The sequence below is a fragment of the Convolutriloba macropyga genome, chromosome 15 (genome assembly GCF_964194025.1).
Source record: "Convolutriloba macropyga chromosome 15, txConMacr16.3, whole genome shotgun sequence".
NCBI classification, from domain to species: Eukaryota; Metazoa; Xenacoelomorpha; order Acoela; family Convolutidae; genus Convolutriloba; species Convolutriloba macropyga.
Window position 1 is genome coordinate 112087 of NC_134482.1, and position 22844 is coordinate 134930.

At 37.1% G+C, this 22844-nt stretch overlaps 1 protein-coding gene across 3 annotated transcripts in view; it reads left to right on the forward strand.

Annotated features, from left to right (window-relative positions):
* Window positions 1–673: 673 nt before the first annotated feature.
* The window catches only part of LOC142354023 (beta-1,3-galactosyl-O-glycosyl-glycoprotein beta-1,6-N-acetylglucosaminyltransferase 4-like), a 64464-nt gene continuing 42293 nt past the window's right edge, over window positions 674–22844 (forward strand). The window contains exons 1-2 of one of the 3 annotated variants that reach the window (XM_075406285.1): window positions 674–819; window positions 3652–4190. In XM_075406285.1, coding sequence (XP_075262400.1) covers window positions 3675–4190 — 516 coding nt within the window. In that variant the 5' untranslated portion in view covers window positions 674–819; window positions 3652–3674. The remainder of the gene's footprint in view (window positions 820–3651; window positions 4191–22844) is intronic. The other 2 variants (XM_075406286.1, XM_075406287.1) reach the window with 2 other exon arrangements.

Here is a 22844-nt window from a genome sequence, read left to right on the forward strand (position 1 = left end):
TTATATAAAAGAACCCGCTCTCTTTCCTTACGCCAAATGAAAAGGGGAATCGTTTAGAAAGGAATCGTTTTTTGAAAGAAAATATAATGAAGTGGGGCCTTTTCTGAGGTTACCCTCGCCTTACGCGAGATCTTTGATGGCGAATATTTGATAATTATATTTATACTGAGTAAATTGTTGCTTAATATTATACTCTGAAATTGATCCCAAAGGATGCCCGCAACGAATTTCAGGTGTTGATCAGTATTTCTCCAGTGAAATTCACGTCTTGAATTGACAATCCAATTATGAGAATATTAGTTAGGATATGAGAATATTATATGAGAATATGAGAATATGAGAATATTATTAGGAAATATCTTTTTTAATTTCATATCCGTTTTTAAGTTCATGTACTAACATTTTCCATTTCATGTCCATTTTTTAATTTGAAATCCATTTTTATTTTTATATCAGCTACTTTTTCTCCCAATCTACAGTAAGAAACGCTCATTTTGCATCATCACTGTTGGCTTCTAACACGTGTTGCTCGATGTTGCATAATATTGAAACTGTTACATCACATCAACCAAAACGCATTTAATTAAAATGGTCAAATCAATGAAACATTTTCAACGTGTTGCTCCAAATTTTTTGGTGATAGTGTGCAAAGCTGTTGCAAAACAAACAGATTTCATAATAAATAAAGATTTTAGTTGCAGCATTACAAGCATCTACTGGCATCGAAATATTGAGTGAATTTGCTCACCTTATTACTAGTTGTGTTGGAGCAATTTTTTTGATTTCTTGAAAAACAAATCTGCGAAGGAACTTGGCTTTGTGTGCGATTGTTGAAATTTTATCTGATCGTTCAGACCTTGTTAGCATTTTTCAAATTTTTTTCCAATTTTGAAACTTGGAGGAAGCATTGATCTGATAACTGAAATTTACCATAATTTCTGAAATATCTGTTGCACGAAGTTTCTATGAACTTAAATTTTCAACGTTATGGGCCAGCGCGTAGTTTTAATTCATATGGCGTTAGCTTGTTGAATTAAGCGAAAAAGGATAAAGACAATGTATTTAGCAAACAATTTGTGTAATGCTTTTTTTTGTCGCCATATCCTACACTATTAATCCTTTTTTATAAGTACTAAAAATGCTTTTTTTAATATGTAACCCGAGTCGAGTTCGAATGGTTATGTTGTTAAAACTTGCAAGGTTATTGCAAGTTCTTACAAGGTGATGCATCGCGTCGCAAGTTTTTCTTTCAAAAATCTGCAAGTTCTTAACAATTAATTATACGACCTAAAAGTCCCTCTTACAAGTTAACAATTCGACTTCCAGCGCACTTGAAAGTTAACAATCCGACTTACAAGTTTGTTAAAAATTAAACATTTTACTTGAAACATGTTTTCAAACACATAATTTCTTAGAACAAATGTTCTTTCTGGATAGCGATTTTGCTTTTAATGTTAGGAGAAACAAAAAACCGCCGCAAAATATAATTGTGCACAGGTTTTGCGCATCGACCGAAAAACGAAGCAATATAAAAGAATGAAGGGTATTTTTTACTTTGAGAAAAACGCTGACATATGAAGGTGAAATTTACTTCAGAATCGAAATGGTATTAACGGCAATGCAAAAAGACCACTTGAATTGCAAAATTAAAAATTATCCGCATTATCAACTTAGATCACGCTGTATTATGTCAAACAAATTGAACTACTAAATCCCACGTGTTTTTTATGTGGTAAATGATAGGAACCTAAGTTCAAATAGCCAATTCCAGATAAACTTGACTGCAACAAAATTGCAAGAAACGTACCAGTTAGTGGTTCGACTTTCAGGTTCTTACAAGTTAGCCTTTCGACTTGCAAGTTCGTACAAGTTAATAATTCGACTTGCAAGGTCTTAGAAGTCAACCAGCCTCTGACAAAGATCTTGCAAACTCATACAAGTTAACCAAGCCGCCTCGACCAGGGAAACATATTTTCTAAATAAAAGTGGGAACTTGATCCTTTTGGATTTTGTAGCCAGACAGAGGCCTTATTTCTGTATACAGCTATGCATGAATAAAACCAAATGATCTTTTTATCTTAAAAAAGGTACTGAAAAAAAACAATAGTTATACTTGACCAAGCGAAAATACTTGAAATTCTTGATAAAAAATTATTCTTTTTGAAAAGTAAAGTCAATTTTTTTTATTACAGCGGTATCTTGAACACCAATAATTGATCGAAGAATAAACCCAGTCAACTGAAAATTGGTAAGAAACAATCCTAAATTTAGTAAATCTTGCCACGATCTCGGCATGGTACTTAACAAGAAAACATCCAGATATTTACGAACTTGCAAGTTCTTTGCATGGCTGTCAAGAAACAAGATCCTGGTAAGATTTCCAAGAAAGACTAACCATGTAATGGCAAGTTATATCAAGTATTAAAATATCAACAGCAACAAGATGTAGCAGGAAATCATAAGATTAAGAAAAAACTATCAACAATTAGCAAGAATTATCAAAAATTATCAAAAATTATCAAGAATGTCGGAAAAAACTGCTCCCGTTAGTTTATTAAACAACAAATGAGTCACTTTTTTCCAATTGAATATAAATTTTAAGCTAATGCTAGCTCGGTATGTACATAGTACGCACCTTGTACACGACCGCCACCGTGAAAACCTTTCACAAATAAGATTCAGTCGTTTTTGAGTCACATATCACATTTTTGACAATCGCAAAAGTGTTTTTGAACTGCGCAGATCTCATTTTATTGTTCAAGTTTTCGGGACTATGCAAGATTTGCGCCTAAGACTATGTTTTTTCTGTCTGTTCCTAATCGCTTTTTTGGGTAAAATTTGCGTTACGTCAAATCGTAGTATTGTCGATAGTTGCATATCGTTACAGGGTTGCGTCAAAAACGGGTTGAATCGCGCTAATTCTCAGTACTTCGAGCCATGGTTAAGTTTTTGTTTGGATTGTCTGGTTATGTCCCATTTTTGTCTTGATTCCCGATCCCACCATTTAACACCAGGTTGCTTACAAACAAACTCTCTATGTGTCAAGAGTTATCAAGATCTTATCAAGTTACGCCAAGAAAATTTCTTGACTTATCTTGATAAGATCTTGTCAAGATCTTATCAAGGTGTTCGAAGAAATGTTTGTCTATCAAGATCTTGGCTAGATGTCTCAAGTTTTGCGAGGGTTAACAAGATCTTGCATCACATGGGAAGGTGTGTCAAGTTTCGTTTCACTGGGAAAACAATTCAATTTGTGCAACTGAATATAAAGGTATAAAATTGCAATTTTTTTATTTTTCTTTTTACGAGTGAAAGTCACGATAGCCCGCAATTACATATCTTTGTAATCAAACAAATTGCAGAATCAATCATAAAAAAATCTCTTAAACTAAAATTTACTTTTGATTTTCAAATTTAATGTCAATTCACCAAGTCTTCATCAATTAATCGTTTCCAAGTTTCTGACTGAAATAATATATAATAACTAAAGACTGATCAATTGACTTCATGTAGAAGTAAGAATTAACATAACGGTTTTGTCTGCTAATTTTGCTTCAAGTTTCCTTCAAAAAATGGAAAAATAAAAAAATGTACTGAAAGACAGTTCCGCGCACAAAATATTTTGGCCTTAATTTCTTCCTGCTTTATGAGTATAAACGTGCAGTTTGAAAGTCATGGACAGAAAAATTGAGCGTCCGCGGGCTAAGGCAGATATCAAGCAGGTCACTTATTTATTCATTTTGTTTCTTCTATCATTAATACTGTTTTACCTCAAATATATGGATGCGGAAATTGGAATTGAAAGATACGAAGTAAAATTGAGACCGGATCTGAATTACGCCACCAAAAACGATCTGGAAAAAATATATCCGACGTGTGATCAGTTGTGGAACGGATCGTCATCTAACGTTAAGATAAGGTCAGCCATCAGTGTCCAAAATCACGTTTTGGAGAACGTGACCGATAAAGAAGGAAATTTTCCCTCATGTGAGACCTACTTCGAGAAACGACAGCATTTTTATGAATCGAGCTCACTAACTGATGAAGAGAAGAATTTCCCAATTGCCTTCAGTTTGATAGTTTATCACAATTTTGAACAGATTGAACAGTTATTTATGTCAATTTATAGAACGAGCAATTTTTATTGCATTCATATTGACAATTCAGCTTCTCAACAGATAAAAGATCAAGTATGTTATGATTTTTAATATTCATAATGTTTCTGATAAATATTATTTCTTATAAAGTTTTAAAAACGCATTTGGTCATTTCATGCCTGACTTGATAGGAATCTATCACAACCGAACATTTCATAGGATGTTTTTGTTGCACCAGACTAACCAATCTTCAACCTGAATGATTTTATTTTCGATCTATTGTCTAAAGAGGGTCAGAGTATGAGGGTTACCCAGCTCGAAGTGCCAGACGGAATCTCTGATCAGGCTCAAATTGAACGCACAAGATTCTAGACCAAAACTACAGGGTTTGGGAATTAGTTCGAGAGCACAAAAGTCTGATTTGGGTGTGATCACAGGTAACTTCCGTCTGGGTTGGTCTGATCAGAGGTCATTTCCGTCTGGGTTGTTCTGATCAGAGGTCAGTACCGTCGGGGTTGGTCTGATCAGAGGTCACTTCCGTCTGGGTTGGTCTGATCAGAGGTCACTTCCGTCTGGGTTGATCTGATCAGAGGTCACTTCCGTCTGGGTTGGTCTGATCAGAGGTAACTTCCGTCTGGGTTGGTCTCATCAGAGGTTTCCCTCCGTCTGAGTTGGTCTGATCAGAGGTCACTTCCGCCTGGGTTGGTCTGATCAGAGGTCACTTCCGTCTGGGTTGGTCTGATCAGAGGTCACTTCCGTCTGGGTTGGTCTGATCAGAGGTCACTTCCGTCTGGGTTGGTCTGATCAGAGGTCACTTCCGTCTGGGTTGGTCTGATCAGAGGTCACTTCCGTCTGTGTTGGTCTGATCAGAGGTCACTTCCGTCTGGGTTGGTCTCATCAGAAGTTTCCGTCCGTCTGGGTTGGTCTGATCAGAGGTCGCTTCCGTCTGGGTTGGTCCCATCAGAGGTCACTTCCGTCTGGGTTGGTCTCATCAGAAGTTTCCTTCCGTCTGGGTTGGTCTGATCAGAGGTCACTTCCGTCTGTGTTGGTCTGATCACAGTTCACTTACGTGTGGGTTGGTCTGATCAGAAGTAGTGGATAAAACATAGGAAACCAACCACCAGTAAAAGTTGACCCTTTCTCCTAACGCTAATCGCGCTCGTCGAATCGGGCCAAATTTTACTGCTTGTTGGTTTCCTTGTTCTATCCACTACTACATATTCACTCTAAGTCTAACATAAAATTATGAAATGACTTAATTCTAGAAAATAATAATAAGCTCGTATGCAAATTCGCCGATACATATTCACTCAAAATCTATCATTTCTTGTCTCACTTAGTGCAATCCACTAGCACAGAGTTAAGCAGGTAAATATCCATTATCAGGCGGATAGTTTGGGTTCCATAGACCTTCGGTCATTCTTCGCCATCCTCACTGACTCCAGTGAACGTATCCCAGATACTAGTATAAAACTAGTGAGACCGTGTAACAAGCACGTAAAACCAACTTGCGAAAAATGACGTAACCACTTTGTGGATAACTTGAACAAAAAACCAGCTTAACTCTTTTATAAACTTTAAAATTTTTCTAAATTCTGCGAAGCCGTTTCACTCATTTTTGTGAATCACTCTTTAAGTGCGAAATCGCTCCTATCGGAGTGATGCCATAATACAAAAATCGCTCTTTTTCCTTCTTAAAGAGTGATTTCCTTTTTTTAATAAATTTTCTATAATTTATTTTAAATTATCCATGCTCTTCAATAAAGTTACGTCCTCTTTTACTTTTTCTATATTTATTCCATTATTAATAAGAAATGATACAAAATTATAATATTTACAAGAACAACTTTCCCCAGTTTGTGTATTATCACTTATTTCAGTTAAATTTCTACTAAATCCTCTAGTTTATTCTACATCTGGATGTTGTTTCTTTACATGAGCTCGTATCCCATCATATCTCACAACAGAAGGACAAAATAGACAACTAACTTTAGCTGAAGTACAATTTCTACAAGTATACTTACTCTCATCAAAGTCAGTTAGTGGTTTTATAGAATTACATTTAGTACAACTTCTAGTTAAGACTTTGGTGTTAGAGCTAGAGTTAGATTTAGAGCTTGAGCTAGAGTTAGAGTTAGAGTTAATACTAGAACTAGGGTTAATACTAGAGCTAGAGTTAATACTAGAGCTAGCGTTAATACTAGATTCATTTTTAAAGGAACTATGAGTTTTCGTACAAATACCACTTAATGTTTTGTCACCACATGCACATTTACTAATTTTATCTTCATGATATATTGAATAATGAAAAGCGAAATTAAAAGGGAGTCCACATTTATGTTTACACTCCATTTTTTTATAGCCATTTATAATTGGTCTAATTTCAATCATACTCAACATATTTACCCAAGATTTCAATTACATCTTTAGTATTATCTTTAGACACAACACACTCTGCTAAATATTTTTCCCCGTTGTATTGAGTTTATTAGTTTTATATCTTCTATATAAAATCACTTCAAGGTCTAATTCCTTTTTATTTCTAACAAAATTTAGAACTTCATCTCTAAATTCTTCATTATTTACATATAGTCTGTTTAATTTATTTCGCCCCTTTTTATTTAAAATTCCAGTCTCTTCATCTTTTTATTCTTCCCATTCATGCCCCTGTCCCCGATTCAGTCCCAGATCCAGTTCTTTATCTCGATCCTCGTCATTGGACTCCATCCCACAAGCAAAGTTCACTAATGCACTTGTTTTGTTTAACATATAGCTCGCATGTGATGCTACGTGTGCTGCAGTTGTTACTGTTGTATCAGGACTCATATAATTATATATCATAAAACATGTACCTATAATGCCTAAAATAGTTGACGATAACCTAAAACTATTTGCTTTTATTGTTTCTTTTATTAAAACATCATTCTATATTTTAATATCTTTTTATGTAAGAAGTTTATTAAAGTAGAACTGATAACTATCATGATTAAAAGTATTTCTATCTGTAGCAATTATCATGAGTGGTTTCATATATGCTAAAAGTTTATTTTTTGTCTTCACTTTCTAATTTATCTTTTAAACTAAGAGCTTTTAAATCAAGGAAACCAACTCTCGAGTCATATATCATAGTTCTATTCTTATCGATAATAATAAAAGTATTCTCTTTCCTAATATATTTAATTATACCATAACGAAGTTCATCTGACATTCCGTCTGTACAATTATAATAGTTACTATTTAACTCACAAATTATTTTTTTGAAGTTATGTTCACATTTATATATTTCATTAAATTTTTTAAATAGATCTGCTCCATTAAAAGTTGTTAAATAAATAGTATCACATCCCGTTCCTGCTGTATTAATTATTTGAGCTGGTTTATGACACATTACAATTATTTGAATATTATAATGTCTTCCTTCTGTGAAATAATAAGCTATATCCCTTTTTAAGTTATCACCCATATAATCAAGAACAATTACACTATCTTTGAATTTAGACTTATTTTTTGATGTGATCATAATTATATCGCATGTACTATATCCAATATAAAACTCACCAGTCTCAGGATCTATCCAATCTTTATCTTCCTCACATATTATGATTATATTTGTAGCTTGATTGGTGTAACCACTTTGTGGATCAGTGTAACCGCTTTGTGGATCAGTGTAACTACTTTGCGGATCTAAGAATAACTTTAAGTTTTGTCTAATAAAGTATGTTTTGCCTGTACCAGTTCCATCATAAACAATAGTATGTAATTGTGACTTTTCATGTTCAAATCTAACTAAACTTTTTTTCGTAAATCCACCAAAGCTTTTTTAAAGTTTTGTATATTTACTTGGTATTGAATCATATATTATATAACAAATTACAATAAATAAAATAAAAATTATAACTGCGCTACCTGTCTTCATTTTTTTATAAATGAAAACTTAGATAAATAGACTTATAATTAGACTTATAATTAGACTTAAAATAAGACTTATAATTAGACTTATAATTAGACTTTTAATTAGAATTAGATTCAGACCTATAACTAAACCCATAATTAAACAATAATAATTTTTATATAGAAATGCTAATCCTAACTTTGAGGAATTCAACAAAAAAATTAATTTTGATAATAATGCTATGAGTATTATCAGAATAGAAGATATGGAAAAAGATATAAGTCTAACACCAATTGAAATTGTAATGAGAGATCAAACTCAAGATAACACAAGTGAATCTAACGTTAACATTTTTATCAATCTATATCCAACTGATGGTACACATTGGGTTTTAGTTATGAGAAGAGAAGCTTGTCCTGTGTATTACTTTGATAGTTTTGGTGTTGAGACCCCACCATTATTTTAAGAAGAATGTGATGATCTAGGCTCTAATGAGAGAATACAACTAAATGATGAATCTTATTGTGGGGCTTATTGTTTATGTATGACCGACCTTATTGATAGAGGATTTAGAATTAACAATGCTTTGAATATTCCACTTAATCAATGTAAATATCCAGTTAATCAATTTATTAGTAATCAGTTAACATAATTAATCAATTATTAATCAATTTATAATGAGTGTTTTTGTTTAGGTTGTAGTAAAGATCTACGAAGTAGCTTTGCTAATAATGATAATGATAATGATAATAATGATAAGGATAATGATAATAATAATAATGATAATGATAATAATAATGATAATAATAATGACAAAAATAATGATAATAATGATAATAATAATAATGATAGTCATAATGATAATAATGATAATAATATTAATAATGATAATGATAATGATAATGATAATGATAATGATAATAATGATAATAATAATAATGATAATGATAATGATAATGATAATAATGATAATAAAAATGATAATGATAATGATTTTGTTATTGATCTACAAAGTAGCTTTGCCAATAATGATAATTTTATATATCTATTTGGTGAAAAAAATCAAAAGGGTAAATCTAACAACAATATCTCTGTCCCAGAGGACTTTAATATCTGGTCCTAGTGAATGCGGTAAGACATTCCTATTAAAAAATTAATTCTGGCTAGAATAAACTTTGATAGGCTATACTTTATGGGTCCTACTGGTGATCAATATGAAGGTGTAGAGAGAATTAATGATGAAGCTGATATTGAGTTCATTAAAAATATAAAAGATTTACCCTCTCCTAATAAACTACCTAAAGACCTAAAGAAACTGATGATATTCGATGATGTTAGAGCCAAAGAACCAGTTACTATTGAATACTTTTGTAGGGGTAGACATAATAATTGCAATATGATTTATCTTATCCGAAATCTATTTACAATAGAACTTAATTGTATTTAGTATAACTATGTTGAACTTAGTTATAATGATTTTGCTAATATATGTAATAAGGTATGGAAAGAGCCTTATAATTACATTGTCATTGATATAACTAAAAATAAAAATATTATTGGTACACTAAGAACTAATTGGGATCGGAGAGTTTATAATTAAGTATAAGTAAAAGTATGAGTATTGGGGAACCTGCTTCGCAGACAAGTCTAAGTAAAGTGTAAGTGTAGGTCTAACTCTATGGTTATCAGGATCTCCTTCGCAGATGACTATGGCCATGACTCAGTCTATGTCTGTGACTAAGTCTAAGTCCATGGTTATGACTATCAGGCACTGCTTCGCAGATAACAATGACTGTGACTAAGTATAATTCTAAATCAGATGTAAAGTAAAACTCAACACATCACCATTGAAATCAATTGGTCCTCCACGCTCAACTTTAATATGAAACTCTATATATTCTATTCTAGCTTTAGTTACATTTTGAAGCAAGATATTAGTTGGTATAATTTTTATTAGAAATTCTGGGGGTTCTGTTAGAGTAAAAGTATATACTATGTCTGTGCTATTACCATTATCTTTAACACCAGATATAACATTACAGTGAATGTTAATAGTACTAAAATCCATTATATAAATAATCTTTTGAGATGCATATTTATTTGTTCATATACTTTTTTTAAAGGCTAATGATAAGGCTATTGAGTTTTCTACATCAAAGTTAATTGCACCTTGTTTTATTTCCATTTTACATTTTTATCAGGTTCTATTATAACATTATCTCTAGTTTTTTTTATTAATTTTGCTATTTCAGTTAATTCATATGCACCTGTTGTAATTGTTTTGTTATCACTATTGGGCTTCGCTCATCCGTGAAGCAGTTCCACCGATGTTTCAACATATAAGAATTGATTGTTCCCACTATTCACATTAAACCGCGAATTATAAACTGATAATGTAATTAAACCTAATTTTGATGTATTAAGTATAGGTTCACTAAAGTTAAACTTTTCTGTTGGCTTTGTCATTATAAATTTAAGTGTGTGTTCTTCTTTAGTTTTATTTGAGGCTTCATGTATCTTTTGTAGTTCCCATAAGATTAATTGTCTATCAATTTTTATCTAATAAAAATGAACTTTAATTTGGATTCAACTTATGGTTATTATAATGATATACACAAAAGTAAGATTATAAAAAATAAACCTAATAATCTAGCAACAATGAATACGGTTAACACTAAAATTAATATCATACTGAATAGAGAAGAGAATTATTTAAATGTACACGATTCATATCAAGAGATAGAGTTTGTTGTATTAGATAATGCTGGTGGCGTATTGGCCAAAAATGCTAATATTATATTAGTTAATTATGGTATGATGGCATTGTTTCGTTCAGTTAAACTTGAAACTAGTGGTGGTAGGACGATTGATTATATAGATCATTGTCATCCTAATCTATTGATATATAAGTTATTAACTAGTACTGATGATGAATATGAGAGTGGTTTTGTTAGAAATCAAGGTAATAGAGATAGTCAACTTAAAGGTGACCATATTGTTGAAGAACGAGGTCATATTTATATGATGATTAAGATGAGTGCTCTAATTGGTTTTTGTAAATGATTTAGAAAAGATTATATATGGCTTAGGATTTAAACTAATTTTAAAAAGAAATAATAATGATAGAGCTCTTTTAAGAGTTGATGCCGATCCTGGCCGGGTGACTAATGATGGTAATACAGATATTCGAGATATATCATGGTGTGTGCCTAGTTTGATCCTAGTAATGAAAATAGAATAATTGTGCAAAAGGGTTTAATTAAAAAGAATAATGTAGACTTTAGCTATTATAAAAGAAAGACTTTTTATGAGAATGTACCCAAGGCTACTAACTTCTTATTTGATCGAGGTATGAAAAGTGGTATGGAAAGACCGCAATATATAATAGTTGGTTTTGAAAAAAATTAATGTTAATGAACAAACTCATGATGCAAGTACATTTGATTTAATGAATGTTAAAGAATGTTATTGTAAGATTGGTAGTGAGTTTTATACCGAGGATAGAATGAATATTATTTATGGCACTAAAAATTATAATAAGGCTTTTAAAAAGATGGTTAGCTTTAAAGATTATAATGGGCTACCACATAATATAAAACCATATATAAATCATAGAACATTCAAAAGTATTTATAGAATACATGTATTCGATACTAGATATCAAAGTGATCATATAGGTCCACAACCAATCTACGTATTATTTCTGAGAAATACCAAGGCCGATTTCCCACTAAAAATAACTTCCAAAATGGCTCAAATCTTATCACTTAACCGAACCAATTCGGTTTTTTGAACGGATTAGCTGAAATTGGTGACCTAGACTAAGACCTGCTAAAAAAAGATCAAGCTAGATTTGCCCTCAAGTAAACGATTTTTTTGCCTCTAATACGTTGTTGAATACAGTTGTCTTCCTTGCTAAAACGTTGCTTTATACAATTATGAAATGAAACTTCGAAAGTCATTATTCAAAAGCTTTATGTTGGTGCCGTTCTCAATCTACGAAAACCAATATTTAGCCTAATTGTTATGATAAACTTAAAAAAAGACCGTCTTGGCTGTCGCGATCTTATGTATCGCTGGTCTTAAATTCAGTTTACTCCTCCGCTATCAATCAAATCCCTCCAACTGGATTATCCAATCAGGGCTCAGAATCATTAGGAACCAATACCAATGCAGAATCCGCAATCAACGACCTGCTGAGCCCATCGATCAACTTCCCTCCTCTTCAGACAAGTCATTCACAGTATTTTAATTCACATCAATTGGGTAGTCAAAGTAAATTACACGGTGGGAGAACAAGCAATCATCATAAACATCATCACAGACCATCATTAGCATTGGATTCGAACGACAATTATCTGCATATGAATGGAGGCCCGAACGGAGTGGGACCCTCACTCCTTGTCGTGAATCATAACTTCGGAGGTGGCCTGAACAATAGTAATAGCAGCTCTACAACTTCGGGAATCCGAACTAGTTCAACAACCAACCTGCAACAGATGCACAGCTCTACGCTTGAGAAGTAAAAAACTTGACAGGCGAACGGGGACTGGGCCACGAATACAATGTGATTGGCTCCTCAGTCACGCATAAATCAACAAAAAACTGTAAGAACTATCCAAACTAAAACTTTGTTACTTGAAATCTTGATGCTCTATATTTATATTCGAGACCGGCAAATCTAGGCCCCAAATCCCATTTCCTATCCTATATAACAAATTTTTTCGAAATTGCTCGGTCACCAAAAAACCAACCCTTAGAATTTTTTTTTGAAAAAATACGATTTTGGTCACAATCCAGTGATAATCAAATTGCGGTGTTTTTTTTGCTGTTCTTGACATAAAAGCGAAGCAAAAAAAAATTGGAAAAATTGACCAGTTTTGAGAAAATTTCTTACAAATTTAAAGAAAAAGGTTATTAATCCGGGATACAATAATTGCATAAAATTGCCAATTAAAAAAAAGTACACTTTGGTCAAGTTTCTCAAACTTCACTAAAAAATCTGGTTCCTGATTTTTTTTACAAATAAGAGCTCTTTCTTGGTAACTCGTGAAAATCGTGCATTTAACATCAAGGTTCAGAGTTTGAGCAAAACTCAAATCAGTTATGTTGTAAAAAACATTATATGGTTTTTATATTAGCTGCCAGATCACTGCATCACGCCATAAAAACGTTGCCTCAAGAGTTACGAGACCATTTTAAAAAAGGAATTTACGCATTACCGGGTCTGAGTTTTAAAAATAAGGCTTTGAAAGTCCGAGAAGCTGCGCAATTTCAATTGAGTCACTTTCGTGATAAAAAGAGGTTAGTTATATGGCATGATGTGGTGAACATTTCATTGACCCGTCATAGCGGTAGCAACAATAAGCTTTTAAAACCTTCGCAGCTCATTGCAGTGCTTGAAAAGTATCAGGAGCGCATAGAAGCTATACAGTATTGCCCCAGAGAGGGAACTCCTGATCTTTACGATCCGCTCAAGCGTAGTACTCTAGTTACCATCCATTTAGTGGAAGACATTGTTTCTAGACGTAAACAGAAAGACCCTAGTTTAATTAAAGAGTACAGAGCATTACATCAGAAGCCTGCGCTTGAGTTGAAAATACTCACGACTTTCTTAGCACATGAGAGCAACCTCCGGTCCTTAATAACACGCTCCCGAACGAAAAAACTTTCAAAGCGCCGCCGTAAAACGCTCCGCACCCGTCATGCGTTCGAGGTGGGGGAACTCACTCAAGCCTTTCATAACCTTAATGTCACTTAGTCTTGCGTTGTTGTGGGAGTCTACCCACTGACTAGCGATGTGACTTAGTTAACTCACGAGTTACGGGTTAGTTTGTGGTTCGTTATCTCCGATAGCGCTTTACTAAAGGTTTTGCTCTCCCCATTCTTTGAGTTATTCACTACCGTCCGTTTTCTGCAGGTTATCTGGTTTCATTTTTCCGTTTCCGTCCTTTTTGTTTCCGTGTTGCCGTGTTTCTTTCTAATTTATATCTTGTATCAGTATGTTGAGTTTTTGAGGTAGTAAATTTACTTTCTGCTAGTATGCTGGTTGGTTGTTTAGTCTCGTTCCTCGCTAGCGTGTGACTTAAGTTCATTCTGGAGTTACGGCTGGTTTGTTTCGTGACTTTCACAACACTTGTTTACTAGCAACTTGTTGTAGCTTTATTAACTTTGGTAGTATGCACTTTTGTTGTCTGGGTATGGTTGTTTGCGAGAGTGTGACTTAAGTCTGCTCTGGAGTTACGGCAAGTAAATTTCTTGACCTGTTCGACCTTTGGTTATACTACTTCGTTGCCGTAAATTATTCTAATGTTTTGATGTTTTCATACCGTAGATAAAGTCCCATAATGTTTTGTGCTAGTTTACCTGGCAGTAGCTTCTCTTCCTTTTTCTAGGGTGTGACTTAAGTTTATTCAGGAGCTACGGCTAGTTTGTTTGGTTGAGTTTGTTGCTGTGGTCTGCTAGCATTGATGTTCCTCCCTCCTCGCGTGTGGTTCACCGTCTCCCTCCCGTGCTATCCCGGTTTTCCGTCCCGTCGCGCGCTACCCGCTCAACGTTTCTTTCTCGTCCGTATCGTTTTCCCGTTTCGTCGCGCGCCGTCCATCCGACGTTTCCACCCGCCCGTGACATTTTCGCGCTTTGTCGCGCGCTGTTTGCCCGACGCTCCCGTTCGTCCGTCCGCTTTCCTTTTGCGTCGTGCGTTACTCGTTAGGCGTCTTTTCCCGTCCGTCCGGTCTCCCGTTCTACCCCGTGTCGCGCTTTCTGCGCTCACCGTTCTTTCTTTCTTTCGCCGGGTACTAATGTACTCGACAAATATCTTTGCTCTTTGGCGGTTCGCTAGGCAAACCGTCACACTAGGGTTTGGCATAACCCATTTGTGTTGTGCTGTTGCATGTCTGTGTACTTTATAATAGTCCTAAAGTAAACTTGTGGTTCCTGTTTTGATAAAACCATGACAATCTCGCAGGTCAGATTCAACAAGCTTCATAGTGCGAAGGTAAAATTAGAGGTGGAACTTAACAACAACTATGGTGAAATTAAAAATGCAGTTGATAAGCAAGACAGGAAAGTTGAGACCGAACGTTTGATTGTGAAGTGCAAGGATGCTTTTATTAGAGTAGTTGACAAAAAAGAAGAGCTCTTTGATCTGGCACAAAAGACTGAAGACCCAGATGCTGCCTGTAAGAACCTTGAAAAATGGTTAGAGACTGTAACAAAGAAAACTGATGAGTTAATTGCTGCTGCTCGAGGGTATATCTACATCAATCCGTTCCATGACAATGAGACAGCAGAGTTGTGTACCTCTCACCCTTCAAGATCAGGTTCACATATAACTTCCTCAAAAAGTTCAAGTTTGCGTCAACGAGACTTAAAACTATCAAGACTCAAAAGGGAGGAACTTGAGAAACAACATGAGGCAAAGCTTCGCATCTCTAGACATAGACTTGAAATTGAAAAACAAACGAAATTGCGGGAATTGGAAATTGAGCAGCTTGAGGAGCATCATCGCAAGGAAGTAGCTGCTGCAGCTCCTGAGAATATTGAGTTGATGACAAAATCATCAGCAGACGGGTCTGGTGTAGGCAAAATGAGTGGGCTCTTTACGGAAAGAAGTTCGGTCAAGAACAAGAAAATTGTTCAAGATTGCGTTAATTCGTCACCGGCCGGGAACATATGGCTGATGTTGCAAACGAACCGAGTTTGCGTTTTTCTGGTTCAATCGCCCAATCAAACCAAGCAATTGTTCAATGACCTTCTTCAGCTCAACTTCCAAACTCACACTTTAATCTCAATACACATGGTCAAGTTGAGGCCAACATCAACCTCCCTGTCCATGAGCCGCGAGAACCAAGTAGTAGAACCAATGTAACCAATGATGCTCATGTTGCAAACAACATCATACAGGAGCAGCGACAGCCTCATTATACGCGTCCATCACCACCAAAAAACTTTGGTAAACCAAAAGCCCCAAACACAGCCCGACAACTGTCTCAAGCAACAATGCACTTCGATGATTTACAATTAGATCATCAACTCCCTCGCAGGTCGAGCATGCCGGAACAGTTGAGTTTAGCCAGCACTCCGCATTCACCAACTTTAAATGCACTTGCTAATGCTCCGCTAGCACCTAATCCACCACAAGCACATATTAATGTACCAGCCCCGCCATCCCCCGTTTTAAACCCCGTACCACCGCATTTCCCTTTAATCCCACCAGCATTCCGCTTTCCTCCTTCGCCGCCACAAGCACTCCCACTACAAGCCACTTACCCCGTGGCGAATAATGTCAATCTGTTACCCCATTCCCCGCCTGCACCATTCATTCCCTCTGCAAACGTTTTTGTACCTCAATTAATTCATCCACCATCCCCACAAAAGAGTTTTCAGCCCCAAAAATTTGTCCCTATAAACCACGCACCGCCTGCTCCTCCAGATCCAAATGTCGGGCGTTTTCCGGCTGCAGTCCCATCGAATGCAGTACCACTTGTACGAACATCTGCAAAATTTTACACCGTACAACCGGCCCCGTTAATCAACCCTCATATAACTACATTGCACCGCTCCTCTCAGGTACAAGCAGCAAGAGGCGCTCAAAATTACGTAACATTAAACTTCATGCAAGCGAATCCATTTAGTTCTTCCACAGGTATCGCCCCCACCTTTGTCACTCCGATCATTCCGCCAACGTATGGAGCTACCGTTCCCAACCCGTTGTGTTGGGGTGGCCCGCAGCATCCGACACCTTCGGCTCCTTTTTTTAGACTCTGCGGATTTGATAAAGCAGTTGGCGGAGGCAATTACTTGTAGGAAGAACGATCCAATGCCCGAGTGGAAGTTGTCACAGTACAATGGTGATCCACTGCAGTGGCGCGAATGGTTCGGACAATTTAAAAGCGCCATAGACGCACAGTCCTTGACTGATGATGTCAAGATAACGTACTTAAAAACTCTTGTAACTGGAAAAGCTAAAACCGCCATCGCTGAGTCCGCATACTGCGGTGTAATATATAAGGACGCACTGCAGACACTGGAACGTAAATTTGACCAACCCCAGGCAGTAGTCAGTGCACATTTAGACAAACTCATCTCTTTTCCTCTACTAAAAATGCACAATAGTGATAACATCATAAACTATTCTGCAACAATTTCAAGTCTTGTTGGGGTCTTTAAATCACTTTCATTTGAATCGGACATTAAGAACGCCTCACTTGTTAACACGGCTGTGCAAAAGTTACCGTTCAATCTAAAAGAGTCTTGGTCACTCTTCACAGTGAAGAAACATTGGGTTAAGCCAACACTCCATGACTTCAACGATTGGTTGAAGGAGAGGGCCGAGGCACACGATTTAATGAAACAAACTGCATCGAAGGCAAGAACTGAGGATAACACCAACTCAGTTGTAAAGACCGAATTAGCCACAAAAACATTCGCCGCTAACACACAAACTAAGGGCACTCAAAGACCAGCCTCAACGCCTCCAAACCCTCGCTGCATTGTGTGTAAAGGTAACCACCGCATCTGGGAGTTTAGGGTATTTAAAGAAAAGTCTCCCTTCAGCGAGCAAAGCTAGTGGCGGAAGCAAAACTGTGTTTCTCATGTTTGAGAGAAAAGCATATGTTCAGGCAATGCCCAAACCCCAGGAAATGCAGGAAGGACGGTTGCAACAGCTCCCATAAAACACTTCTCCATGGACCTGAGAGTGTTTATCCATCAAACTCCCCTCAAATAACAAAAATAGTAATTCCAATGCTAGCGCAAATCAAAGTAAACTTTCTAGTGTCCAGTCATCGAGTAAGACCACTACTTTATCGTCTGTGAGTAATGTGAAAGGCCTCCTTCAGGTGAGTGAATTATTGTTGAAGAGCTCTTCTGGTAAACATACCACGGCTTTAGTTTTGTGAGACACCGCTTGTAGTAACTCTTGGGTGTCCCATGATTTTGCAAATAGACTTGGTTTGCTCGGTACAGCATTGAAACTAACAGTCAAGGGTATAAAAACCGAGGAGGTTGTAGACACTAAGTTAGTTGAACTAATTGTAACACCACGCGACAACCAAACATTTGAACCATTTAAAGTCGGCCCTTACTTAAAGGAAGATTTGAATGTAGGCGCCGATGTCACCAACATTAAAGCCCTTCAAGAAACATACCCGCACCCATCAGTTGTAGACCCAAATACATATTGCTATAGAAACATCGAGATGGTACTTGGACAGGATGTGTATAATGCCATCCGACCGTCAGGGTACTTCGCTGCCGATGAGAAGTGCTCGCCCTTCGCTGTTCGCTTACACTTAGGCTGGGTTCTAAGCGACCCTCTACCGTCGTCTTCAGGTTTAGTCTCGACTTGTTTTAAAGCAAATGTAGAACAGGATTTTTAACTCGCTAGTGGAGTCGTACGTTAAATGGAGTCGTACGGCGCACTTAAAGAAGTAGAACCACGATCCGCCTCGGATGCACGTGCGCATGATATTCTTGAAAACACCACGGTGCATAATGGAAAAAGGTACGATGTAGGAATGCTATGGGCTGAAAATAACATTGAACTGCCCAACAATTAGTTCTCAGCGCTTGTGCAATTAAAATCTTTGGAAAAGCGGCTTACAAAAGACCAGACTTTAAGGGAAAAGTACTCGAATACCATCAAAGAGGACTTGGACAAGGGCTAAGTAGTAGGGGTCAAAGATGCTCATAAAGAGGAAAGTCGCTCGCAAGGAAAGTGGTACCTACCACACCATCCGGTTGTTAACCCGAACAAGCCGGGCAAGGTCCGTAGGGCACTAAACGGAGCAGCTAATTTCCTCGGCGCATCTCTTAACAAGTCATTGCTCACCGGACCTGACTTACTGCAAAACCTAATCTATGTACTCCTACGGTTCAGACAACATCCATTTGCCGTATCCGCCGACATCGAGGGAATGTCCCTCCAAGTTGGAGTGTTACCATGTGATCAGCCATCATTGCGCTTTTTGTGGCGGGAGGACCCCACATCAAATGTTGTGGTACACCAGTATACACGCCACATGTTTGAGGCAAAAGATTCGCCCACCTGCGCCAACTACGCACTTCAACGCACGCAAGTGATAATGCTAAGCAGTACCCAGAAGCTGCGAAAGCCGTCCTTGAGAACTTCTACATGGACGATTACTTAGACTCAATAGAATCCCCCGAGAGGGCCCTCATTAGGTCGGAGGAATTAGTACATCTTCTCCATCTAGGTGGGTTCAAGCTTACTAAGTTTGTAAGCAATGTACCAGATCTGGCTGACCGAATTAATGGGTCCGCTCAATCCACTGAACCGAAGGTCATCGTTTCATCCAAGGAGGAATCAATGCACGTGCTTGGGCTTAAGTGGGATTAAAACAACGATACTCTGGTTGTGAGTACTGGTACTAACAGCACCATCACCAAAAATTTTAACACAGCTCTTGGTCTTAAGTCTTTTGTCAAAGGTCTACGACCCAATTGGTCTTGTCGCACCGTTTACTGTTGGTGCTCGGTTAATGTTGAAAGACATTTGGCGTGTCAATGGACAAATTTGGGATGATGAGTTACCTAAAGACACAGTTGACAGATTCCTTGCCTGGTGTTTTGAACTGCCGCGGTTAGCTGAGATCACTATACCGAGAAGTTACTTTTCAGGATCATTCTCACATCTTGAACTCCACATGTTTGGTGATAGTTCGCAAGACGGGGAGATTATAACAGAGCTGGCGTTTGTCTTGGGCAAGGCCCGTGTTGCACCTATGAAGATAAAGACAGTTTCCAAGTTGAAATTACAAGCCGCTCTCCTCGCTGCCCGTTTGAAAAGGTAAATCTGTCGAGCATTATTAGTTATTGTGGACAAAGACTTTATGTGGACAGATAGTACCACCGTCTTGCAGCGGATAAACTCAACAAAAAAACACCCCATCTTTATTGCAAATTGTGTTAGTGAAATCTTGGAGAACACCAGCGTTGACCAATGGAACCACGTCGCCACTTTTGATAATCTGGCAGATGCTGGCACTCGAGTGATGTCCGCTGAAATTTTGCAATCAAGTAGCTGGGTGAGGATCTTGACTTCTTGAGAACTAAGCAATTCCCTTTTGCGCCAAATACTGACGTCGTTGATAACATCAAGCTCGGCGTTGTAACTAAGGAATACGATGAGGACTCCATCTCATCTCTAGCCGCATCCGTATCCAAGCCCCCTAAGGAACAAAGCATTATTCTGATCCCGTTTGATAAGTTCAGTTCTTATCAAAAATTACTTCGTGTTACCGCATATGTGCTCCGTCCTATACCATCTCATGAAAGTTATCGTACCAAAAACGGCAGCATAGCCGACCCTGTTGAGCTTGACGAAGTTAAGCGTCATCTCCAGTACTTGGTTCAGGGAGAGTCCTTTAATACTGAAAGAAAGGATCTTCTTGACAACAAATCCGTTAAGAAGAGCAGCCGCGTTGCTCAGTTTACTCCGTTTATTGGGCCTCATGGTCTCATCCGTTCTTCTGGTCGACTCCGACGGCTAGGGGAAATTGACTTTGCAACTAAGCATCCTATCGTGCTGGATGCGCGTCATACTTTGGTTAAACTGTTTCGGCGGCATACTCATTTGAAGAACCATCATCAGGGCATCAATTACTTAAGGTCAAAGGTACAGGAAAGTTTTGCTATCCTTAATTTACGTTCCACAATGCGTTCCATCAAATCAAACTGCGTCTTGTGTAGAAATTTCCGTGCAGCAACCATTCAACCGATCATGGTAGACCTCCCAAAGGAGAGACCCGCATACCAGTCTCATCTTTTTACCGACACTGGTTTGGTTACTTGGGCCCATTCTACGTCACAGTTCGTCGGGCTACCGAGATGAGGTGGGAACGGACAAAGAGCTCCGTGAATGTGTGGAGAAAATTGAATACGCTTAACTTTGCCATCGAACTTGAACCTAAGGGCATTAAGTGGAGGCTCAATCCACTCAGTGCGCCACACCAAGGTGGCATCTGGGAGAGGTTAGTTAGTTCTTTCAAAAGAGTACTGTACACTATCCTCGGTACGCGCCGCCTCACAGATGAGGTGTTGAACACTAATTTTTGTCTTGTTGAACACGCACTAAACTCACGTCCCTTAACGCCCGCAATCGCCGACCCGTCCAACCTAGGCGCAATAACACCTAACCATTTTCTAATCGGTAGCCAAGCAACCGGAATTCCGCTTATCGTTTGCATCGGCGAGTTCGATCATCGTAAGCGGTACGCCCGTGCACAGTCCTACGCCAATGAAATTTGGGCACGTTGGATTAAGGAGTATGTACCTGCGCTGAACCGTAGACCTAAGTGGCAGACGCCTGCCGAGCAGCACCTCAAGGTCGGTGATTTAGTTTGGATCGTTGAGGAAAGTAACCCTAGGGGTAACTATCCAACTACTCGGATTGAAGAACTTCGGCACGGCTCCCACAGCGTCGCTCGCTCTGCGGTCATACGCACGTCATCCGGATCGCTCGTCCTCCCGCTCGTTAAGCTTGTACCGATCCTCCCAACATTTTGTTTCAGGCCGGAGGATGCTACCGAGTAAATTGAAATTAGTAATTTATATCATTAGAAAGAGAGTTTTTTGTGCGTATTATATAAAAACTTTAGCTTAGATTTTACGTTCTAAATGCAACATACGTATTATTTCTGAGAAATACCAACGCCGATTTCCCACTGAGAATAACTTCCAAAATGGCTCAAAACTTATCGCTTAGCCCAACAAATTCGGTTTTTTGAACGGATTAGCTGAAATTCGTGACCTAGACTAAGACCTGCAAAAAAGATCAAGCTAGATTTGCCTTCAAGTAAACGATGCTTTTGCCCCTAATAAGTTGTTGAATACAGTTGTTTTTCTTGCTAAAACGTTGCTTTGTACGATTATGAATTGTAACTTCGAAAGTCTGATTTCATCAGATTTAATTATCTTAATCAAACAATTTCCTACTAGTCTTAACAAAACCTTTAGCATAAATAGTACCTAGTTTCTTTTTCTTCTCTAGAGTTAGACCTCTAGCTTCAAGTTCAGTCTTGGGCTTTGGCTTAGTCTTAGGTTTAGGTTTAGTCTTCGCTTAACAACAAAAGGATTATACTTTTCAATTTCCACTTTTTTGTACCTAGAAATGAGTCTCTTGAAGAATTTTAAAACTAATTCATTTTGTGTTGGTGGTAGACATTATAGTGGTACTAATAACATAGGAGGTTTTATAACTTCAAAAGGTACTAAAATGCTAAAGGGTAATTGTGTTAAGTGTGAGAGAAATAAGTCAGAACTGACTGTCAGTGATGCAGCAAGAGAAGTAGTGGGATTGAAAGATTTCTTTAAAAGTGTTGGTAGAGCTACAGTTAACTTTTGAAAGAAAGTTGCTAATAATTCAGTAAGAGCATTAGAAATAACTAGTAAAATAGGAAGTGCAGCTGCGTCTAGAAACCCTAAAGCTGGTTTATCAGCCACACCTGATATAATTAAATTTGCAACCACTGGTGAAAGTATAAAGGTAGTACAAAAAGGAAGAGGTTTTTACATAGGTACAAAGAAAATATAATTTAATTATATTGGAGTTTAAATATAGCTATACTAGAGTATAAATATTAGAGTTTAAATATAACTATATCAGAGTTTAAATATTAGAGTTTAAATATAACTACGGGTATAACTATGACTATGATTATGACTAGATATATTTCTTATGGTAAATATTATTATTATTAAATACATTTTTATAACTAAACACCAATAACTTTAGTTTAAAAAAATACTCCGCTTGTTTTTCTTGTTCTTCTTATATTCTTTATATACTTTGAGTAATTCATTATACTCGTCATTATCTACTTTTTTATCAT